Source organism: Enhydra lutris, unplaced genomic scaffold (assembly GCF_002288905.1).
Source record: "Enhydra lutris kenyoni isolate GAN:26980312 unplaced genomic scaffold, ASM228890v2 scaffoldscaffold37, whole genome shotgun sequence".
Taxonomy (NCBI): domain Eukaryota; kingdom Metazoa; phylum Chordata; class Mammalia; order Carnivora; family Mustelidae; genus Enhydra; species Enhydra lutris.
In genome coordinates, this window is record NW_019154121.1 from 11,343,303 (window position 1) to 11,361,628 (window position 18,326).

Genomic DNA, 18,326 nt, shown 5'->3' on the forward strand with positions numbered 1-18,326 from the left:
CAATTCCATTATTCAGGTTGCTCAGGCTGAAAACCTGTATAGTAATCTTGATTTTTATCATTTTTAAAATATAGTCAATAATCTGTCCACACATTTCCTCTGCTCTGCCTTCAAAACTTGTCCACCATTTCCAAGTGGCCCCATGGTCCAGTCTACCACCATCTGGATAACCTGCTAACTCGTCTCCCTCTGTTTGCCCTTGTTCACCTACATTTATTCTTAACAAGCAGCCAGAGTGATGATTTTAAAATGAAAATCAGATCATGTCATTTCTCTATTCAAAACTGGCTGGTTTTCACCCTGAGTTATACCTAATGGCTATTGATTTGCATCTGTATAAATGTGTATGTGTCAATGTGTGTGAACAGGAGAGGGGAGGTCAGTGTGGCTGGAATACACTAAGGAAAAGGGAGGATGGTAGGAGATACTGTTGGAGAAGTCATGAGGGGTCAGATCATATGGAGTTTATAGAATATTGTGAAGACTCTGGATTCTACTTTGAGTGTGGAGGGGCCACTGGAGGCTTCTGAGTAGAGAAATGGCATGATCTGATTTACTTTTTAATAGGGGTTACTCTTGCGGCTGTGTTAAGATTCAATGAATGGAAATGAGCAGAAGGAGGGAGACCACGTAGAAGGGCATCCAGTTGGGCGTCCAGTTGAGGTATGATGATGGCTTGGACCAGGATGGTGACAGTGGAGCAGGTGAGAAGTGGTCAGATTCAGAGTATATTTTAAGTGAGCACTAACAGGATTTCCTAATAGCCTAGGTATGGAATGTGCAAGAGAAGAGTCAAGGTTATCTCCCAGGTATTTGGTCTGAGCAACTGGGACCTCATTGAACAAGGGAAGGCTATGGGGAGAGCAGGTCCTGATGAGTGTTTGTAGAGCTCAGTTTTGGAATGTAAATTTGAGACGGCATTTAGTGTGCTTTCATTAAATATTTGCAGGGCTAATCAGTGAAGTCACTGATCTCAACAATCACAGCCTTCCTTTTCACTGTACAGTTTATTCCTACACCTAGAACCCCTTCTGGCCCACCTCTATTTGTCTTTGGGTATGGGGAGGAGGAGTTGCCTGGCTTGTGCTTAGGGTCAGATGATTCTGGGGGTCAGATTATCCCATATACAGATGTGAACATAAGTCTTCTTTTTCTTTTTTTTTCCGATCATAAGCTGAAACTCAGGTTCCTTCTATTGCCTCTAAGGTCTGTTGTGAGGAAAAGATGGGCTTGCTTCTCAAGGTGATCCCCCTTATAAAGATAGTGGAATTTAAGCTTATATGTTTCTTTCTATCAGTTTCCCAGCCACCATTACATTTCACCATGCCAAATTTTGTTGACACCTCTCCATTGTTGATATACCCCATGTCATCTTTGCTGTTTTAGTTTGTGTTTTTATCCCTAAACCATCATTTTAGTGTTTTGTTTTTTTGAGGGAGTTGAGATAAATACACACTTTCCTTCAGAGTTCACAAACATTTCATTTACATACTCTTCCAGGATCTTTCTGTTTAAGATGCAATCTATTTTTTCATGCAAATATACAAGTAAACACTAATTTTTTTCTTCAAGTAAACAAGTAGACATTAAAATATTGTATTTGTCAAAATGTTTAAAGTCATGATGTTGCATTAATTGTGATGGGTTCTGTGCTCCTGGCTCATTATTTCTTCTCTTACTTTTAGAACAATCCTCATTTGTGAAATTGCATGAGCTCCTAGTATAGTCTCTGGAACACTTTGGATTCATGTTTGAATGTATGAATAAATTATAGAAGAATTGTCCATTGTTGAGATCCTTATTCATTCTCAGGTTAATTCTCCAATATTTTACTGAACTGATATTTGAATGCATACCTGCTGTAGGTAAGGTGCTATGGAATATATAGTACTGACTTAGAAATATTTCTTGACCTCAAGACATTGTAAATGTATTTTAATGCAGAGAGAAATTATATAAAATTAAGGAGGTTGACTGTAATATAAAAGTAAAATAATTTAGGGGGTCAAGGAAGTGAGGAATTTCATGGCAGGGAAAATTAGGATTTGTTCATCAAAGTGGTGGCATTTGAGATGGGTCTTAAAGAATTGCTAGGGTACAATATGAGAAATGGGAATGGAGTCATTCTAAATGAGTAGACTAATAAGTGGGAAAGTGAGAGAGCGGGGAAATGTATTAGCTGACCCATATTGGCTTAGGTGGATTAGAGTGGTCAAGGAAGAATATGGAATATAAAGTTGGAAAGAATTTGGAACAGGTGTTTTTGGTTATAGACCCTAGGAAAGAAGGGGGTGTTTTTTCTTAGGCGGACACAAAAGGTTAATCAATAGGAGATTGCTGTAATCAGACATTTTCTTTGGTAAGATTATTTTAGAGGACTCGAAAATTGATTGCATGCTGGCAGGAAGAAATATACATAATATTCCTCCGAGATTTGAGCTTCTGTCCTGATAAGGGTCTAGGTTCTATGTCCAGACATAAGAGAATCAGAAAGAGAGGACAATTTGAGAAGTAAGATACTGAGAATTTTAAGCATAGAACATTTAGAGTGAATTTCAGGTGGAAACATGCAGCAGGCATAGAAGTTAGAGCTTTGGAAAAAGGGGTTAAAAATAAGACCTGACAATAATAATTAAAGACTCATATTCTGTGATCATTTTCTGTGGCTTAACAAATTTGTTATATTGAAAATAGAGTGTTTAATAAAGTACCATCTACGTTAGAATAATTTTTATTTATTATTGCAGGATGTTGATTTAAAAACAAACACATTGTGGCTTTGAAATTTCTTTTTCCATGTTGAATAAATCATTGTGCAGTGACATCATTTTTACATTTAGTTCTCAAATGTAAGATGATTATGTAATATCTGTTTATATTTCTGTGGGACTGTTATAAAATCATTAGTCATTTGAGCACTTTAAAAACTCAGTGCCATATTGAACAAATAATTGGAAGGAAAACATTTTTACTCAAGGATATCAAAATAGAAATTCCTCCAGATCTGTTCTCTCATACAAATTTGGTCACTTTATTTTCTTATCCTTAAACTGGATGATGTATATTTTGGTACATATATTATGGTCAATATGATCCATACTCTTTTTCTTCATGTAGGAAACTTAAGTGAGACTAAATTGAGACTCAGCAATGTCTTATTGCTTACATTTTAAATTAGGTCTTTAAAATATTTAAAATTATAAACATTACAAAGGCTAATAATAAATTTTAAAAAGAGATGTATACAAAATGAGTTCTCATTTTCTGTTTTCAGTTTTGCATCCCAGAAGCTAATATTCCTAATGCCATACTATGTATTCTCTTCAACTTATTTCTCTGTATAGAAAAAAAGTCATATCTGTTTTTATTTTAATAATACAGGCTTAAGTACACATATTATCCTGAAACTTTTTAAACTGAAAACTTGTCATAAGCGCATTTCCTTATTAATGTTTGAAGAGAAGTAGATAGCCATAGATATCTGTACTTTACTATTTCTTCTCTTTGAGAAGTTTTTTAAGCACTATTAAAAAGATAATGAGGAGACATATCTGGAAAGAAGTTGCTATGGACGATGTCAAAAGGTCTGTGTTCTCTAGGATTTTGATGGTTTCCTGTCTCACATTTAGGTCTTTCATCCATTTTGAATTTATTTTTGTGCATGGACTAAGAGAGTGGTCTTGGTCTGGTTTCATTCTTTTGCCTCTTGCTGTACGTACACACATGCACACACACACACACACACACACACACACAGAGAGAAATATTATTCAGCCATAAAAAAGAATGAAATCTTGTCATTTGCAATGATGTAGTTGACCTAGAGAGTATTATGCTAAGCAAAATAAGTCAATCAGAGAAAGACAAGCATCATATGATTTCATAAAACAAACAAGCAAAGGGAAAAAAGAGAGAGAAACCAAGAAACAGACTCTTAACTATAGAGAACAAACTGATGGTTACCAGAGGGGAGGTGGGTGGGGGAGAAGAGGGAACAGGTGATGGGGATTAAGGTGGACACTTGTGATGAGCACCAGGTGATGTATGGAAGCACTGAATGACTGTATTGTACACCTGAAACTAATATCACACTGTATGTTAACTAACTGAAATTCGAATAAAAACTTTAAAAAATTAAAAAAAATTAAAAGATAAGAGGAAGCATTAAAGAATCACTACACTATGTTTTAAGCAACATTAGTGAATCTGAACATTTTTTTAAAATTTCATTTATTTTGACAGAGAGAGATCACAAGCAGGCAGAGAGGCAGGCAGAGAGGCAGGCAGAGAGGGAGAAGCAGGCTCCCTGCTGAGCAGGGAGCCCTACGTAGGGCTCAATCCCAGGACCCTGAGACCACGACCTGAGCCAAAGGCAGAGGCCTCAACCCACTGAGCCACCCAGGCGCCCCAATCTGAACATTTTTTGTGCAAAGCTACTAGAATGTGATTCTAAGATCCTCAGTCATTGCTTCAAAGCACACATGCTGACACCATTCTGTGCTTTACTCTGGCGGGACCCCTTCATATTTGAAACAATATGATTGGGCAAGACTATTTTAAATTCTGTGTTCTTCTTTCCAGTTAGTTTGAGAAAGTATCAGTACTTATAAAGGTATTATACCCAGAGTTTGAGGGAAACACTACTATGTTTTATCTATTCACAATCAGATCAGCGTTAAAAACTGTACTGATGCATTTGGCCAGCCTCACAAGGTGGAGTTTTGTAGGCTCCTACAGGACTGGAGGGGATGTTATCACATCTGAGTATCTTTTACAATCGCACTGAAAGAATGGGCTACAGATATGAATATTTGGGAAGATATGTTTTCCTTTAGAATATGAGATTATATCAAGCCAGATGCCCACTCAGGCATCTCAAGACTAACTTTTTCCTCTCTATTCTGATACTTTCTTGGCTTAGATCTTATTTTTATAATTCGAGGGTTAGTTCACAATGAGGGAAACATCAGGTGATGCATGGACACACAGATTGGTCGCTTGGAACTCTGTTGGGGTTCTTGCTTTCTATAAGGCACAAATTTTACTGCATAGAGGCTCTGACCAGCATTAAATAGTATAGAGTGAAAATGATGGGTGGTTTTTACACATCACACCATCTTACTAATGGTATAATTATTAAGATATACTAGTTAACAAAACTTAATGATCTTGGAATGCAAATGAGATAAATATTAGAGTCACCATTATAAATGAAATAGCACTTCTATAGTACAAATAATATTTAAATAATATATTTATAGTTTCTTTTACTTCGTTTCGTATTTTTATCATACAGTAATGATTTCATTAGAGACACTGATTGCAAAAGAGCAGTTTGGAAATTCCATGTCACATCAATTCCCAACCCTGAACCTTTATTAGATCATGTATTTTTAGTATGTTTATGATTTCTGGTGAAGTGAGCAATATCTACATTTTTATTTTCGTGTTCCCTCTGGTTTCCAAGCTGCCTTTCTTGTTTGACTGTGAGTTCTTTACATTTCTCCATGGTGTCTTCTTCTCCTCTTATTTCCTCTTCTTACAGCATCCCAGTATGACCTACACTAATTGGTTGACACAGTGAGCTCAAGGATCTCGGACTTGCTTTATGCAACCCATTCTCCATCGCAGAGTCCCCAGGACCACATAGGACTTCAGCTCATGTTTCCCCTTAATTCTTATTGTTGTACGTCGATTCTAGTAATCTTCAACAAATAACTTTTCTTCCTCCTACACCATTTGATTTCTCATGCAACCCTTACCCATTTTCCATGTTTGCCTTAGTGGGAACAGTGACTTGCCGTAGTTAAAACTATGTAGTCAGATAGACTTGGATCCAAACTCTGTCTCGTCTTCTTACTAGTTGTATGATCTTGGGCAAGTTCATATTTTTCAGTCTGAATTATTCAGTTTCCCTTACTATGAAAGACAGGGGCTGTTGTGAGATTTTGGAAATAAAGGAATTGCCACTGCCCTTGGTAAATAGTACTCAGTAAAACTTTGGTAGTTTGAGAAGTTAGCAATGGGAAGGTGCTAATTTCTGTAAAAATCAGGAAAGGACAAGATATTGTGTGATGAGAAAGGGATGTTTTAGGAAGTAGGACAGTTGAAAGAACTTTTATCATACAGTTAAAATAATAATGTGTATAAAGTTCTTGTCCTTAACCCTGAGATTAGACATGTTTTCAGAGTTAAAAATTTTGTGGGTTTTAAAAGGTATGTATATTTCATATATTACATAAGATCTCTAGCAGGATATGGGGTAACATTCTTACACAAACAGATACTTTTTTTAAAGATTTTATTTTTAAGTAAAATCTGAGCAAGGAGTCTAATGCTGGGCTCAATCCCAGGACCCTGAGATCATTACATGAGCCAAAGACAGATGCTTAACCTACTGAGCCACTCAGGTGCCCCAACAAATGGATACTTCTATAGAAAACACTTCTGTATGAATTTTTATACAAAGGTGTTAGCCTCCCATCATTACCCTCCCATAAACTCAAGTCAGATAGTGCCACCAAATGAGTTATGAAAATACTTACTTTTCACAAGGTTTGAATCTGATGATTATGGATGAGAGATTAGAGTTCTGAAAAATAAAAGGAGATTCTGCATTTCTTTATTGTGAGCCAAAATTATTTTCTCATTTCAGTGATGTGGGTGTTTTCTACATTTCATAAACATGGGGCTGTGGTTGCTTTTCTTACTTCCATAACCATACTCATTCCCTCCCAGTTACCCTTGCCAGTTCACTCCACGTTATTTCTTCTGAGAATTAAGGGAGGGAATGAAATAGAACTCTTTCAGTAGGAGTTTCCTTGTCGGACATGGAAAATTCAGGTCACTTTGGGAAATGTTTTTTTTTTTTTCCCCCTTATTCCTGGAACTTGTAGATGTGAAGTGTATATTAATATCTGGAGTGAAAAAGACATTAAAATCATTAATCTCCATTTCTTCCTTTGTGGTTAAAAGCTGTGCCCTCTTAAATATTTTGATTCAAAAGGCATTTTAGCAATATTTGTTGTTAAATGTGATATACTAACAATTTTAGACTATATGTCTTTTTTTATATAGATTCCTATGGGCTTTTAGAGAAATGTATATTGTATTATTGACTGGTCGAAGTTGCTTTTTTCTTCCACTAATGAGGATCTATATCGATTTTTAGTTCATTCCTTTTTATTTGCTATTGATTTGGAGGACTTGTTATGAGAATGAAAATTGTTATTAAATCATAGTTTGGTAATACTTAACTATTACTCAGAATTGATTCCAGTGGTGTTTGTTTGTTTGTTTGTTTGTTTGTTTTAGTGTCCTACTGAAACCAAAGCAACATTTGGGGTCCACCTTAAAATAGTAGGAGACTGGACAGGTATGTGGAACACAGAGTTTTAAGGTACATGCTTTGAAAATAATGGGTCATACAATAGTTTGCATGTGTTTAAGTAGTAGGACAACTAGCATATATAGAAATGTGTATATGTTCTCAAGCTGTTGTTTTCTTTCTTTGCATTTACAGTTTTGATAGTCATATTTTCTTCTTGTAGGATGCATTTTTAGAATTCAAATACCTTGGATATCAATAATTGTTAATGTATTGTTTGCTGTGTTTACAAATCATTGGTTTCTGCCTACTTGTCAAATGCACTGGCAATGGTGGGAAGAATGAAATGTGCTTTTTAGAAAATATGATTTTAAAATAAGTAGTTGATTTTACTCTCAAATTAATCAACACCTGGGATTGGGATTTCTATTGAGATTTAAATCTTCCAGTTCTTGCATGACCTTTTTGTGGTATTACCTATGTGTATAATATAACAACTCCACGGCATCTTTGGAATAGTGGTCATTTTTTTTTTTTACAGATTTTACTTATTTATTTGACAGACAGAGATTACAAGTAGGCAAGAGAGGCAGACAGGGAGAGAGAGGAGGAAGCAGGCTCTCCACGGAGCAGAGAGCCCGATGTGGGGCTTGATCCCAGGACCCTGGGATGATGACCTAAGCCGAAAGCAGAGGCTTTAACCCACTGAGCCACCCAGGTGTCCCCGGAATAGTGGTCATTTTTCATAGCAGATCTATTAGTGATGTGTTACTCATTTATTCAATAAATACTTTTATATTATGTGTGACATGCATTGTATTAAGGGTTCTGAATAAATAAATGAAACATTGTTCATTCTCTATTCCCCTGGTCCAATACAGTGACTAACAAGTGAGTGCTCAATAAATGTTAACTTGTTGGCTAGTTGCTTATTTTGGCTGCTCAAAAGAAAGAATGCGGTATAGACATGATGCAAGTGTAAATAAAAGTATTTTCTAATTGAGTGCTAAACTAGGAGGACGGAATCCGAAAAAGGTAGATTTAGAATAGTCTAGGGTTATATGAAGAGCTTCACAGAGAAGAGGGAATTTGAGCTGAAACTTGAAAATCAGGCATATGAAGAAGAAAGTAGGTCATTTTAGTAAAATTCACAGCATTGTCAAAAATCAGGGAAGGTAATGTGTAAACCATATCTGAGAAGGGTGGTCAGTCAGCCTAGCAGAAGCAAAGACTTCATTCTTGGGAGTACTATGAAAAAGATATTTGGGGTTACCACAGTGAAGATCTTGAATGCCTTGACAAGATAATAAAATAACTTAGAGATGCTAGAGAACTTTTGAGAGATTTGGATCATTGTAACAATAATAGCATTAATAATTTGCTAGTTGGATAGATTAGAATCTACTGGTACTGAAAGGCAGAGGGGAAGAGTTCAGTGGAGGAGTGGGAATGGAAAGAGAACTAGAAGGAATGGATTTGCTGGCACAGGTTTGAGAAGTTAGCACTGGAAGGGGGGACTAATTTTTGTAATAATCGGGAAAGGGCAAGATACTTTGTAATAAGAAGGGGGTATTTTACAAAGAAGGACATTTGAAGCGCTTACATCAGACATTTAAAAGTAATAGTGTGTAAATTCTTTATCCATAGAAAGGACAATCAGCTTGGAATTGGAGACTTGATGAAAATGGAGAAAAAAAAACAACAGAGTATTTAATGAGCAAACGATGAGATTAATCAAAAGACCTTTGAGCAGTAATGACCCATTCAGAGTTATGAAAAATCAGGCTTCAATACGTATAGTTTATCTAATTGCATCAAAAGAGATCATGGTAGCCCCTTGTTAGAAAAACACTGGTGTAGCATGAAAATAGTAATTCTCATGATAACCCCAGAACTAGTTGATATAATCATAGTTGTTTTGCACTATTTGACAAATAAAGAACAAGTAAAGTTCTTTGCTAAGAATCTCAATGAAATGAGAATTAACTTCAGTAATGAATGGTCATTGAAAAAATTCTGTATCTGAAGAGAAAAAGTACAATGAAGATACAATTTAATTCATCATGATAAGGAAAAACTTCATGATGGATTATTACTAGCTATTGTTACTAAGTTTCTTCATAAAGTTATTTTCTATTATCAGTAGCTCATTAAAATAAATGATTGCCTCATCATTTATTTCAATCTTTTCTATTAGGGACACCTTATAGTTTTAATTTTTTCTCCTTTTTTGAGGGAGAAATAAGATCATTCTATTTAGAGTTCAGTTCCAGTCAGATGCTTTTCAATTAATAAACCTTCTGTGTTGTTGACTCTAAATATTTGTTGACTTGGAAAAAAGTGTCAAGCGTTCATGCATAAAACCCCTAAATAATTCTGCACTAAATAATATCTGGCACTTTAGTTCAAAAAAAGGTTTAACTGTCTTAAAACAATGGAATTATAATTATGGAAGGAAAACTGGGAACATTACTCTAAGATCATTGGGTTTTGTTTTAAAATAATTAATTAAAACTTAGTGCTAAGAGCAACAGGGGTAGTAAATACCAAAAAGGTGTTTAAAAGTTGAATATCAGAGGTTTGCTTTTCAAAACTGACAGATTTTTTTTTTTTTAAAGATTTTATTTATTTATTTGACAGAGAGAAATCACAAGTAGGCAGAGAGGCAGGCAGAGAGAGAGGAGGAAGCAGGCTCCCTGCTGAGCAGAAAGCCCGATGCGGGGCCTGAACCCAGGACCTGGGATCATGACCTGAGCCGAAGGCAGCGGCCTAACCCACTGAGCCACCCAGCCGCCCCAAAACTGACAAATATTTTATAGTTATTTTTTTCTTCCCTGAAATATGTTCTGTCTTGGGCAGGTCAAAAGAACAAATTTTAGACTGCCCCATGGATGGTCTTTCCAAGACTAATCAATGATACCCAGCAGCAAAGTGACCAAGAAGCAATTTGAGCATAGCTCAGGATAAGCAGGCCTCAAAGTTTCAGATTTATTGTCTAGCTTTTATTTTAACCAGGACTTTTGTTGCACCCCTTAAGTATGTGAAAGACTCATTAAGTTTGGAAGACCCTTCAAACCTCAAACACAATTTAGGTTTTTCCTTGAAATGATGGTGATGGAACAGATAGCGTAAATTACTCAAGTGGATTTATCATCGAATTAATTTCTATTGCTTTTCTAGAGTCAGTCATACTTTGCAATTTCAAATACATGATCACAGATTGCCTACTGGTTTGCTTATCATTCTAACTATCCAAAATGTATTGTTATTTTGTGCATTAGATGTCCTTACTATTGAATAATGTCTGAGATAATGTTACACTGTTGGTTTTTTTAGTGGTCTAAATAGCAACTTACTCTAGAGAGGTTAAGTTTTACTACAAAAGCATTATACGCATTGAAATTACTCTAAAAATTTTGTCATTTTTCTATTCAATAGTTAATGGATTGACAACTGGATAAATATGCAATGAGGGCTTATTGTACATATCCTGTACAATCCTTGAATCTGTGTTATCAGTTTCTATCAATTTAATGTCTAATGAAAAATATTCCTATAATCAGAGGATATGGTTCACTTTGAGGATCAAAAGTGGGAAACCAGGGCCATATAACATCATGAATTTGTCTTAATACATAATACATGGATACTCATAGTACAAGAAACCATAGATAAAATTTTAATTGAAGACTAGACCAAAAAAAGAGTTAATAGTTCTCTCTCTATTTATTTCTATGTCATCAAATTAGCCAGGTACATATTATACTTCATCTAGCTGATTGTTTATGAAAAGATTAAAACAGAATATGTGTAATGCATTTTAAATATATATTTTTTCTTTTGGAGGAGCTCTTTACAAGTCAGATTATGGCCACACAGATTATAATAATGTTATTATTTCATAATGAGAACATGTTTTGGAACAATTGTGGCATCCACCTTTTACCATCCGTATCTGTGAATGGCTTTGGTGGCTGTAAAAAGAGTAAAAAATCAAAAGTACTCCTATTGAATACCAACCATTTTTTAGAGGGCATGCCCAAAAAGCAGATGCAAAATAGGTTTGAGCAAACTGGCTGTTTTGAACAGCACAAATCATACTTGGATATATGAAACACCTGGGTTTTACATAATGCATGTTCACATAGTATAAGCTTTAGCTGAAGCCCATAATAAATATGAATTACGCATTTCTACATTTACAAAGGAATGACTAGAAATACTCTTTGTTGTTGTGACTGCTGCTTTGACTAGCAAATTGTCATGCTTAGATATTTGTGGAAGATAACATTTAAACTATTTGTTATTTTGGCTCATAATTAGATATTTATTAAACACCAACTGTATACCAGACACTGTTGTGTAGTGTATCTGGAGATACAGAATTGGTCAAAACAGACAAGGTCTCTGCTCTCCTAAAGACTATATTCTAGTCAGTAGAGATCTTCAGTAAAGAACAACAACAAGAACAACAAACAACCAAGGTATAATACGTTAGATAGTGATAAATGCTATAAAGAAAAATAAAGGTAAGGAAGTAAGAATGATGAAGGGGGGGGGAGTGCTGTTTTAGATGGGGTGTTTAGTTACGGACTAGGAGATGAGGGTTTGTCAGGTGGATTTCAGGAAGAAATCCTGAGGAAGCAGTGCAAATTCCCTGAGGTAGGAATGTTTGGATACTCAAGGAGCAGCAAGGAGGCCAGTGGGGCTGGAATAGAGATGAAGAAGGGGTGACTCCTAGGAAATAGACTGAGGGGTAAGCAGGGGGTCAGACACTGTAGGCTATGGGAGGATTGGATTTTTATGTGCTTGAGAAAATAGGCATGGTTTAAAAATCTACATCTGAATGATACGCATTTTATTTTAATACACCCTACCTAGTTGTTGTCAGGCCAAGGTTATTTATTTATTTGTTTTAAATGATTGAGTTTAGGGAGAGGGAGGAAAAGGTGGGAATTCAGAGTGCTAGAAAACAGGTCAAACTTTTTGTTGGGGTGGGGAATATATCATTATTTTAATAATGCTTCAGGAGTGGTTTTATCTCCTGCCATACATTCCTGATTTATGGGTTCTGGTAGCCTGGTGCCCCATCAGCCCCCATGATGGTAGTAACTTCTTTCTATTCTCTGGTTTTCTTTGTGGTCTTTTAGCTTCAGTTCTTCCCTCACCTAAGTCATTAGTTTCCTATATTAAATTCCTTCCACTTAAATTATGTAGCCATTTCTGGTTTGGGTTGGATTTGGACTATTACAGTCCAGTTCACAGTGAAGCCTCTGTGAGCAGAGCTCTGAATCCGGAGGAATGCTGGGGAAGATGAGAAGAAGTGTAAAAACCCAAAAGCAGGCAAATGTTTGTGGCCAAGGACTGTTAGGAGTGCAGTATTGCTAGAACTGAGTATGAACTGAGTGAGAATGTTGTAGGAAATAAAATCTGAGAATACCCATGGACCAGACATGGTGGGCACTTACACACTTCAGTTTTATTTTAAATGTTGTAGAGAATCCCTGGAGGATTTTGATTAGGGTCTGACTCACATTTTAAAATGGTAACTCTGGGGTGCCTGGGTGGCTCAGTGGGTTAAAGCCTCTGCCTTCAGCTCAGGTCATGATCTCAGGGTCCTGGGATCAAGGCCCACATCAGGCTCTCTGCTCCGCGGGGAGCCTGCTTTCTCCTCTCTCTCTCTGCTTGTCTCTCTGCCTACTTGTGATCTCTGTCTCTCAAATAAATAAATAAAATCTTAAAAAAAAATAAAATAAAATGGTAACTCTGGCCGCTCTATAGAGAATGTGATGTGGGTGGGCCAGAGCGGGAATTAGGAGATGAGTTTAAAGAGAAGCCTTTGCTGCTGTGTAGACAAGAGAAAGTGCTAGTTATACATAGGGTGACAGTGACAGGATCATGAAAAGTGGTTGGATTCTGAAGGTATATCTGACAGCTATCGTTGATGGATTGGAAGTGGGATGTAAGAAGAGTTAAGAATCATGGGGAGCCTGGGTGGCTCAGTCGATTAAGGGGACAACTCTTGATTTTGCTTAGGTCATTTTCTTAGGGTCGTGGGATAGAGCTGCATGCTGGACTCCACACTTAAGTTGGAATCTGCTTGAGATTCTCTCTTCCTCTCCCTCTGCCCCTTCCCCACTCTCTCTCCCTCAAATAAATAAATAAACTCATTAAAAAAGTTAAAAATTCCAAAAAAGAAGAGTTAGGAATCAGAGATAATCTAAGGTATTTAGAGTAAGTAAGTGGACAGACAGTGCTCTGTGTATTGAGTTAAAGAACTTTGTGGCATATCAGGGAAACAAGAGTGGGCATTCAGATTCAGTTTTGTACAGTTTAAATTTGAGATGCCTCTTAGACTTTCAAAATGTAAAGTTGAATAGATCATTGCATGTGTGAATCTGGAGGTTAGGGTAGAGATCCAAACCTGGGAATTATGATATTTTGGATCTAAAGATGGGAAGTTGGATAGGATCAGCTACAATAATTCTCATCTATGTAAGATTTATATACATTTTAATATACCTTTATATATATTTTATATTGTATGTATTATGTATTTACCTTGTATGTATTTGGCCTGTATGTCATTACATTAATATTCCTTTTATAGCAATTTATATTCATTTTATAGCATTTTATATGCCCTCTTTACAGTCTTAAAATGAAATTGCAAATATTATGTACACAAATTATTTTTAAAAACCAATATAATATCCTAACCTTAGTATAAAGGAGCTATTAAAATAAAGTAATTTATAATAAATAATTTATATTTCCTATTTAAATTTTCAAACATGACTATACTAGAAGTCATAATGAAATAGGTGACTCAGCCCACATACAGAGTGATCATGAATAAGACAGTTCTAAATACAGGATCTCAATACAATTGAAATACTATGAGCACTATTTTCTTTATGGTATGATTTTCCAAAATAGTGAACTTCTTTTGGTTAAGTTCTAGACACAATAGTTTACAATATTACTGCAGTTTGCAGGGTGGCTACAATTTTGGGATTTTTTTAGCACATATTTAGGTCATGTAAATACTTTGCATTTATGACAAATGAGTTTTTCCATTTACATGAATGTCCAAAAAGTCACTTGAAAAACAAGCAGGAAGTGTGATAATTCCTTGTTGCATAGCATCTCCTCCTCCACAATGTTACAGGATATCGAATGTCTCTAACCCCTACCCTCCACACTTTAGTAACTGCTGATCATCATTATGAGAACCAGATTGCCTCCCCAAGTTCTGAAAGCTGGACCTCCAAAGTGACACTGTGCTATCAAGAATAGTTACTTGTATAGATAGAGAAGAAGTATAACAGAATTCTGAGACTTTCAACACTTAGAGTCCAGCAAAGGTGACAAAGGTGGAGTGGCCACAGAGATAAGAGGGGAACCAGGAGAGTTTGAATCCTGAACAGAACAAAACATTGTTTCAAAAAAAGAGGCATTGATTAATTGAAACAAATGCTGCTTCTGACAAGTAGAGTGAATTGAGGGCTGATTTAATGACACTGCAAGAGTGTTTTTAATGGAGTATTGGGAACAGAAGCCTGTCTCAAGTAGGTCCAAGAGATAGTAGGAGAGGTAGAGGTGGTCCATATAGATAAATCCAGTGATATGTTGGGACCAGCTCCTGTGAGCTCATTTGATCGAGTGCTCCTCTTCCAACTCTATGTTCTGTGAGGTCAAGTTCAATAGCTTTAAATCATCACAGTATATTTATGCCACAAAAATTGACAGACATCATAAAAAATGGATTTAAAAAATGTTTCTAAAGACCTGGCTGTTACATATTTGCCAAAAACACCACTGGGCAAATTCTAAGGAGTTTTAATATAAAATGAAATAAAGCAATAAGTCAGTAGCTGAAGGAAGGAGGATATAGGGACAAGGCAGATATAAGTTAAGAGGACATATAACAAATACATGTGTAGAAATATAAAATATGTACACATATACATATATTTCATTTGAGCAATTATAATATGTGTAGATACTTCTGGGAAAAATGAGAATGAAGTAGAGAAGAAAGAGTCGGTATTGCTGGAGCAATAGAGGGCATAATCCCAGAAGCAAGGTCCACACATGCCTCTTAATGCATTCCAGAAGAACTAGATTCGATGTACAAGTGGAGGAGTTGACCATGGATAAGGCAGCCGGGCAGTTCATGCTTCCTAACAGGAGGGGGCACAGAGAAGATGATTACAGAGCATGACTACAGATGGATTGAGGGGTTTGAAGTAGGAGGGATGGGGTTTCTTTCCTGGTTCCTTCTTTTTTCTTGGTGAAAAAAAATGGGTTATCACTGAGACTGAGGATGGAGAAAGGTGTGCTGAATTTTGAGGAGATGGAGGAGGTTTCATGTATCGTTTGGAGTAGTGAATTAATGAGTGAAGCATAGTAGCCCTTCTGAGATGTGCTAAGGAGCCTACTAAGGCACGTGGTCCAAAACTCAAATGAGACAACTCAGAATAATTGTCAGTTTTTTCCAGGCATGTCCAGTTCTTCAGATTAGCTATTGTGCAGGCAGGAGTGGTGTTGGTGTTGGATTTTACCATTGTTGGTCTACTTTTGATTGAATTCACGATAGCTCTCATCTCCAATCCATTCTCTGTACTGTAGCCAGAGAAGCTTCAAAAGCTGAATCAAATTAAATCACTTCTCTTGAAGAGCTTCCCATTGCTCCTAGGATAAAGAGAGAAAATCCTCATGATGACCTTGAAGGGCCTCCCTGCTCTGGTCCTGAACAACCTCTCTTCTTGATTCAACTCTTTCTTCTCTGCACTACAGCAACACTGGCCTTTTGGTTCATTCTTCTTTTGCTTGCTTCCTTCCACCCTATATCTGTCCTGATCCATATGTTTACAGCAGTCTCCACCAGCCTACTCACCCCTACCAACACGTGTACCTGGGATGTTTAGATCATAGCTCAGGAGTCATTCAGAGAAGCATCCTAGATACCTCAATTTTAGGTGTTGTTTCTTATATGCTGCGATATTTCTGTTCTTATGGATCGTTATCTCTGTTGGTAACTATATTTTCAGTGTTGTCATTGGTGTGGTGAGATTCCTCCAATAGACTCAGCATAATTATGGTTGTAATCTTTTAGCTCACCATTGTAGTCAAAGGTCAATTAAAATGCTTGTTCCTAGTAAATGTAATTATTTGTTAAGAGAAGGAAAGGAGGGAGAGAGAAAGGGATGGACAGAAGGAGGAAGGAGTAAAGCAAGCAGGGAGACATATCCTCTGCTTTACCAACACTCACAACCTAGTGGGGGCAGGAGTCAAATATATAAACAAAATGTAATGCTGTTCTCTCCAAGATGGAGGATGTAGATGCTTCTGGGAAGGAGAGTTACGAGGCTTTCTAGGGCCAACAGCGTCAGGGTAAACAGGACTTGTCCAGACTGGGAGATTATTCCACGGAAAGAAATAGCTTGAATAATGGCTCAGAGGTGTGAACTATCATGGAATGTGAGGGAAATGTCAATGATGTTGGGAGGCCAAACTGGGATGGTATCCAGAGGCCATGTCACGGAGGAGCTTGGAATTGCTAAGAAGTCTGGTCTTTTTGCCTAAAGATGTTGCTGAAAAATGGAAGGGCTTTAAACAGGAACTGAAGTAAAATTAGCGTTTTATATGGATCTCCTTACTGATACCACAAAGACTGGCTGGGAGAAAGACCAGGTTAGAAGCAAAGACACCAAATTAAAGATTTGTCGTAGAGTGAAGGAAGCTGAGGAGATAAAGAGTTGTGTGGAACGAATGATATATAGAGTCCAATGTAATAGGGCCAAACAGTTACTATGGGGGGTTACTGCTAACCGTATAAAAATTACTTCAGTGGGAAAATGTAGGGAAGAGGCTTGGGGATGATTGTGTTGCTGTGAATTATTGAGTATATTAGAGACCAGTAAATTGACAGTTAGTATACAAAAAGAAGCTAATAGCAAATGGATTGAATTCCAAATTCCTCCTATTTCTAAATTTCCCCAGAACTCTGAGAGCGACTGAATTTATAGTTTAGTTAGCAGTGGGAGATGAGTAGCAAATCCATATGCAATTACTTGAGTATCCATCTAGGTGGGTCTGGGTTAGGTTTAGGATTAACATTTTATGTCTTAATGTTATATATTACTTATATAACAGAGCAGTATATTTCTGGTCTCATGTGAGTATGTGGGAATCATGGAGGACAATTAATTAGTTAATTTGATAGAATTCAACATGACCCATTTGCTATCATAATATAATACATCATTCAATAAATATGAGGTGGGGTTAAATTTCATATTTCATAACCTCAGAAGTCAAGGACATTTTTCTATCAGGGAAATGAGTAATTTAATTTAAATACCCATCTGCTCTCAGGAGAGAGGATGAATTGTTTTCCTTTGGCTTCTTGGTTGATGAACATGAAATCTGAGCTATCATTGTTTCACAGAAGACAGCTCACTTATAATGCCACTGAATATGTACAGACAGCTCACTAAAAGATTGGAATTCATTATTCATTAAGTTTTATTCTAGTTCAGTCATTTTATGATCCCAAAAATGAGGGGGAATGCACAATTTTTGTTTTCTAACCAATAAAAATTTTGACTTTTAATTCTTGGAAATAAGCAAATTCTGCAATTTTTGGACCTGGAAGTATAGTTATTATAGCAAAGTGGTATGTTTGCATGGATTATTCTATTTTTATTATGAATTGTTTTGTCCCTAAGAGAAGTTTGGACTCTCGGTTATCTTACTATTTTTTTCTGCTCGATTTTAATCTATAAAGAAAATAAGAACAGTGAGGAATTTTGTTGGTAATATGATTTCTTAAGAATGTAAAAAATGTGACAGTAATGTACTGGATAGCCAAAAACATGTATATCATTTTGCCAAGTTAATCTAGTGTCAATGAACTAAATAATTTCCAAGAAGCCAAAAAATCAATGATTATGTGCCATTATCATGATCATGAGGAACATTTGTAAGTACT

The 18,326-nt window shown here is 36.3% G+C and overlaps 1 protein-coding gene across 2 annotated transcripts in view; it reads left to right on the top strand.

Moving 5' to 3' along the window:
• Positions 1-18,326, top strand: part of LOC111154476 (NADPH oxidase 4) — a 160,617-nt gene that overhangs the window by 81,144 nt on the left and 61,147 nt on the right. For both annotated transcript variants that reach the window (XM_022514087.1, XM_022514088.1), the window contains exon 12: positions 7,315-7,375. In XM_022514087.1, coding sequence (XP_022369795.1) covers positions 7,315-7,375 — 61 coding nt within the window. The remainder of the gene's footprint in view (positions 1-7,314; positions 7,376-18,326) is intronic.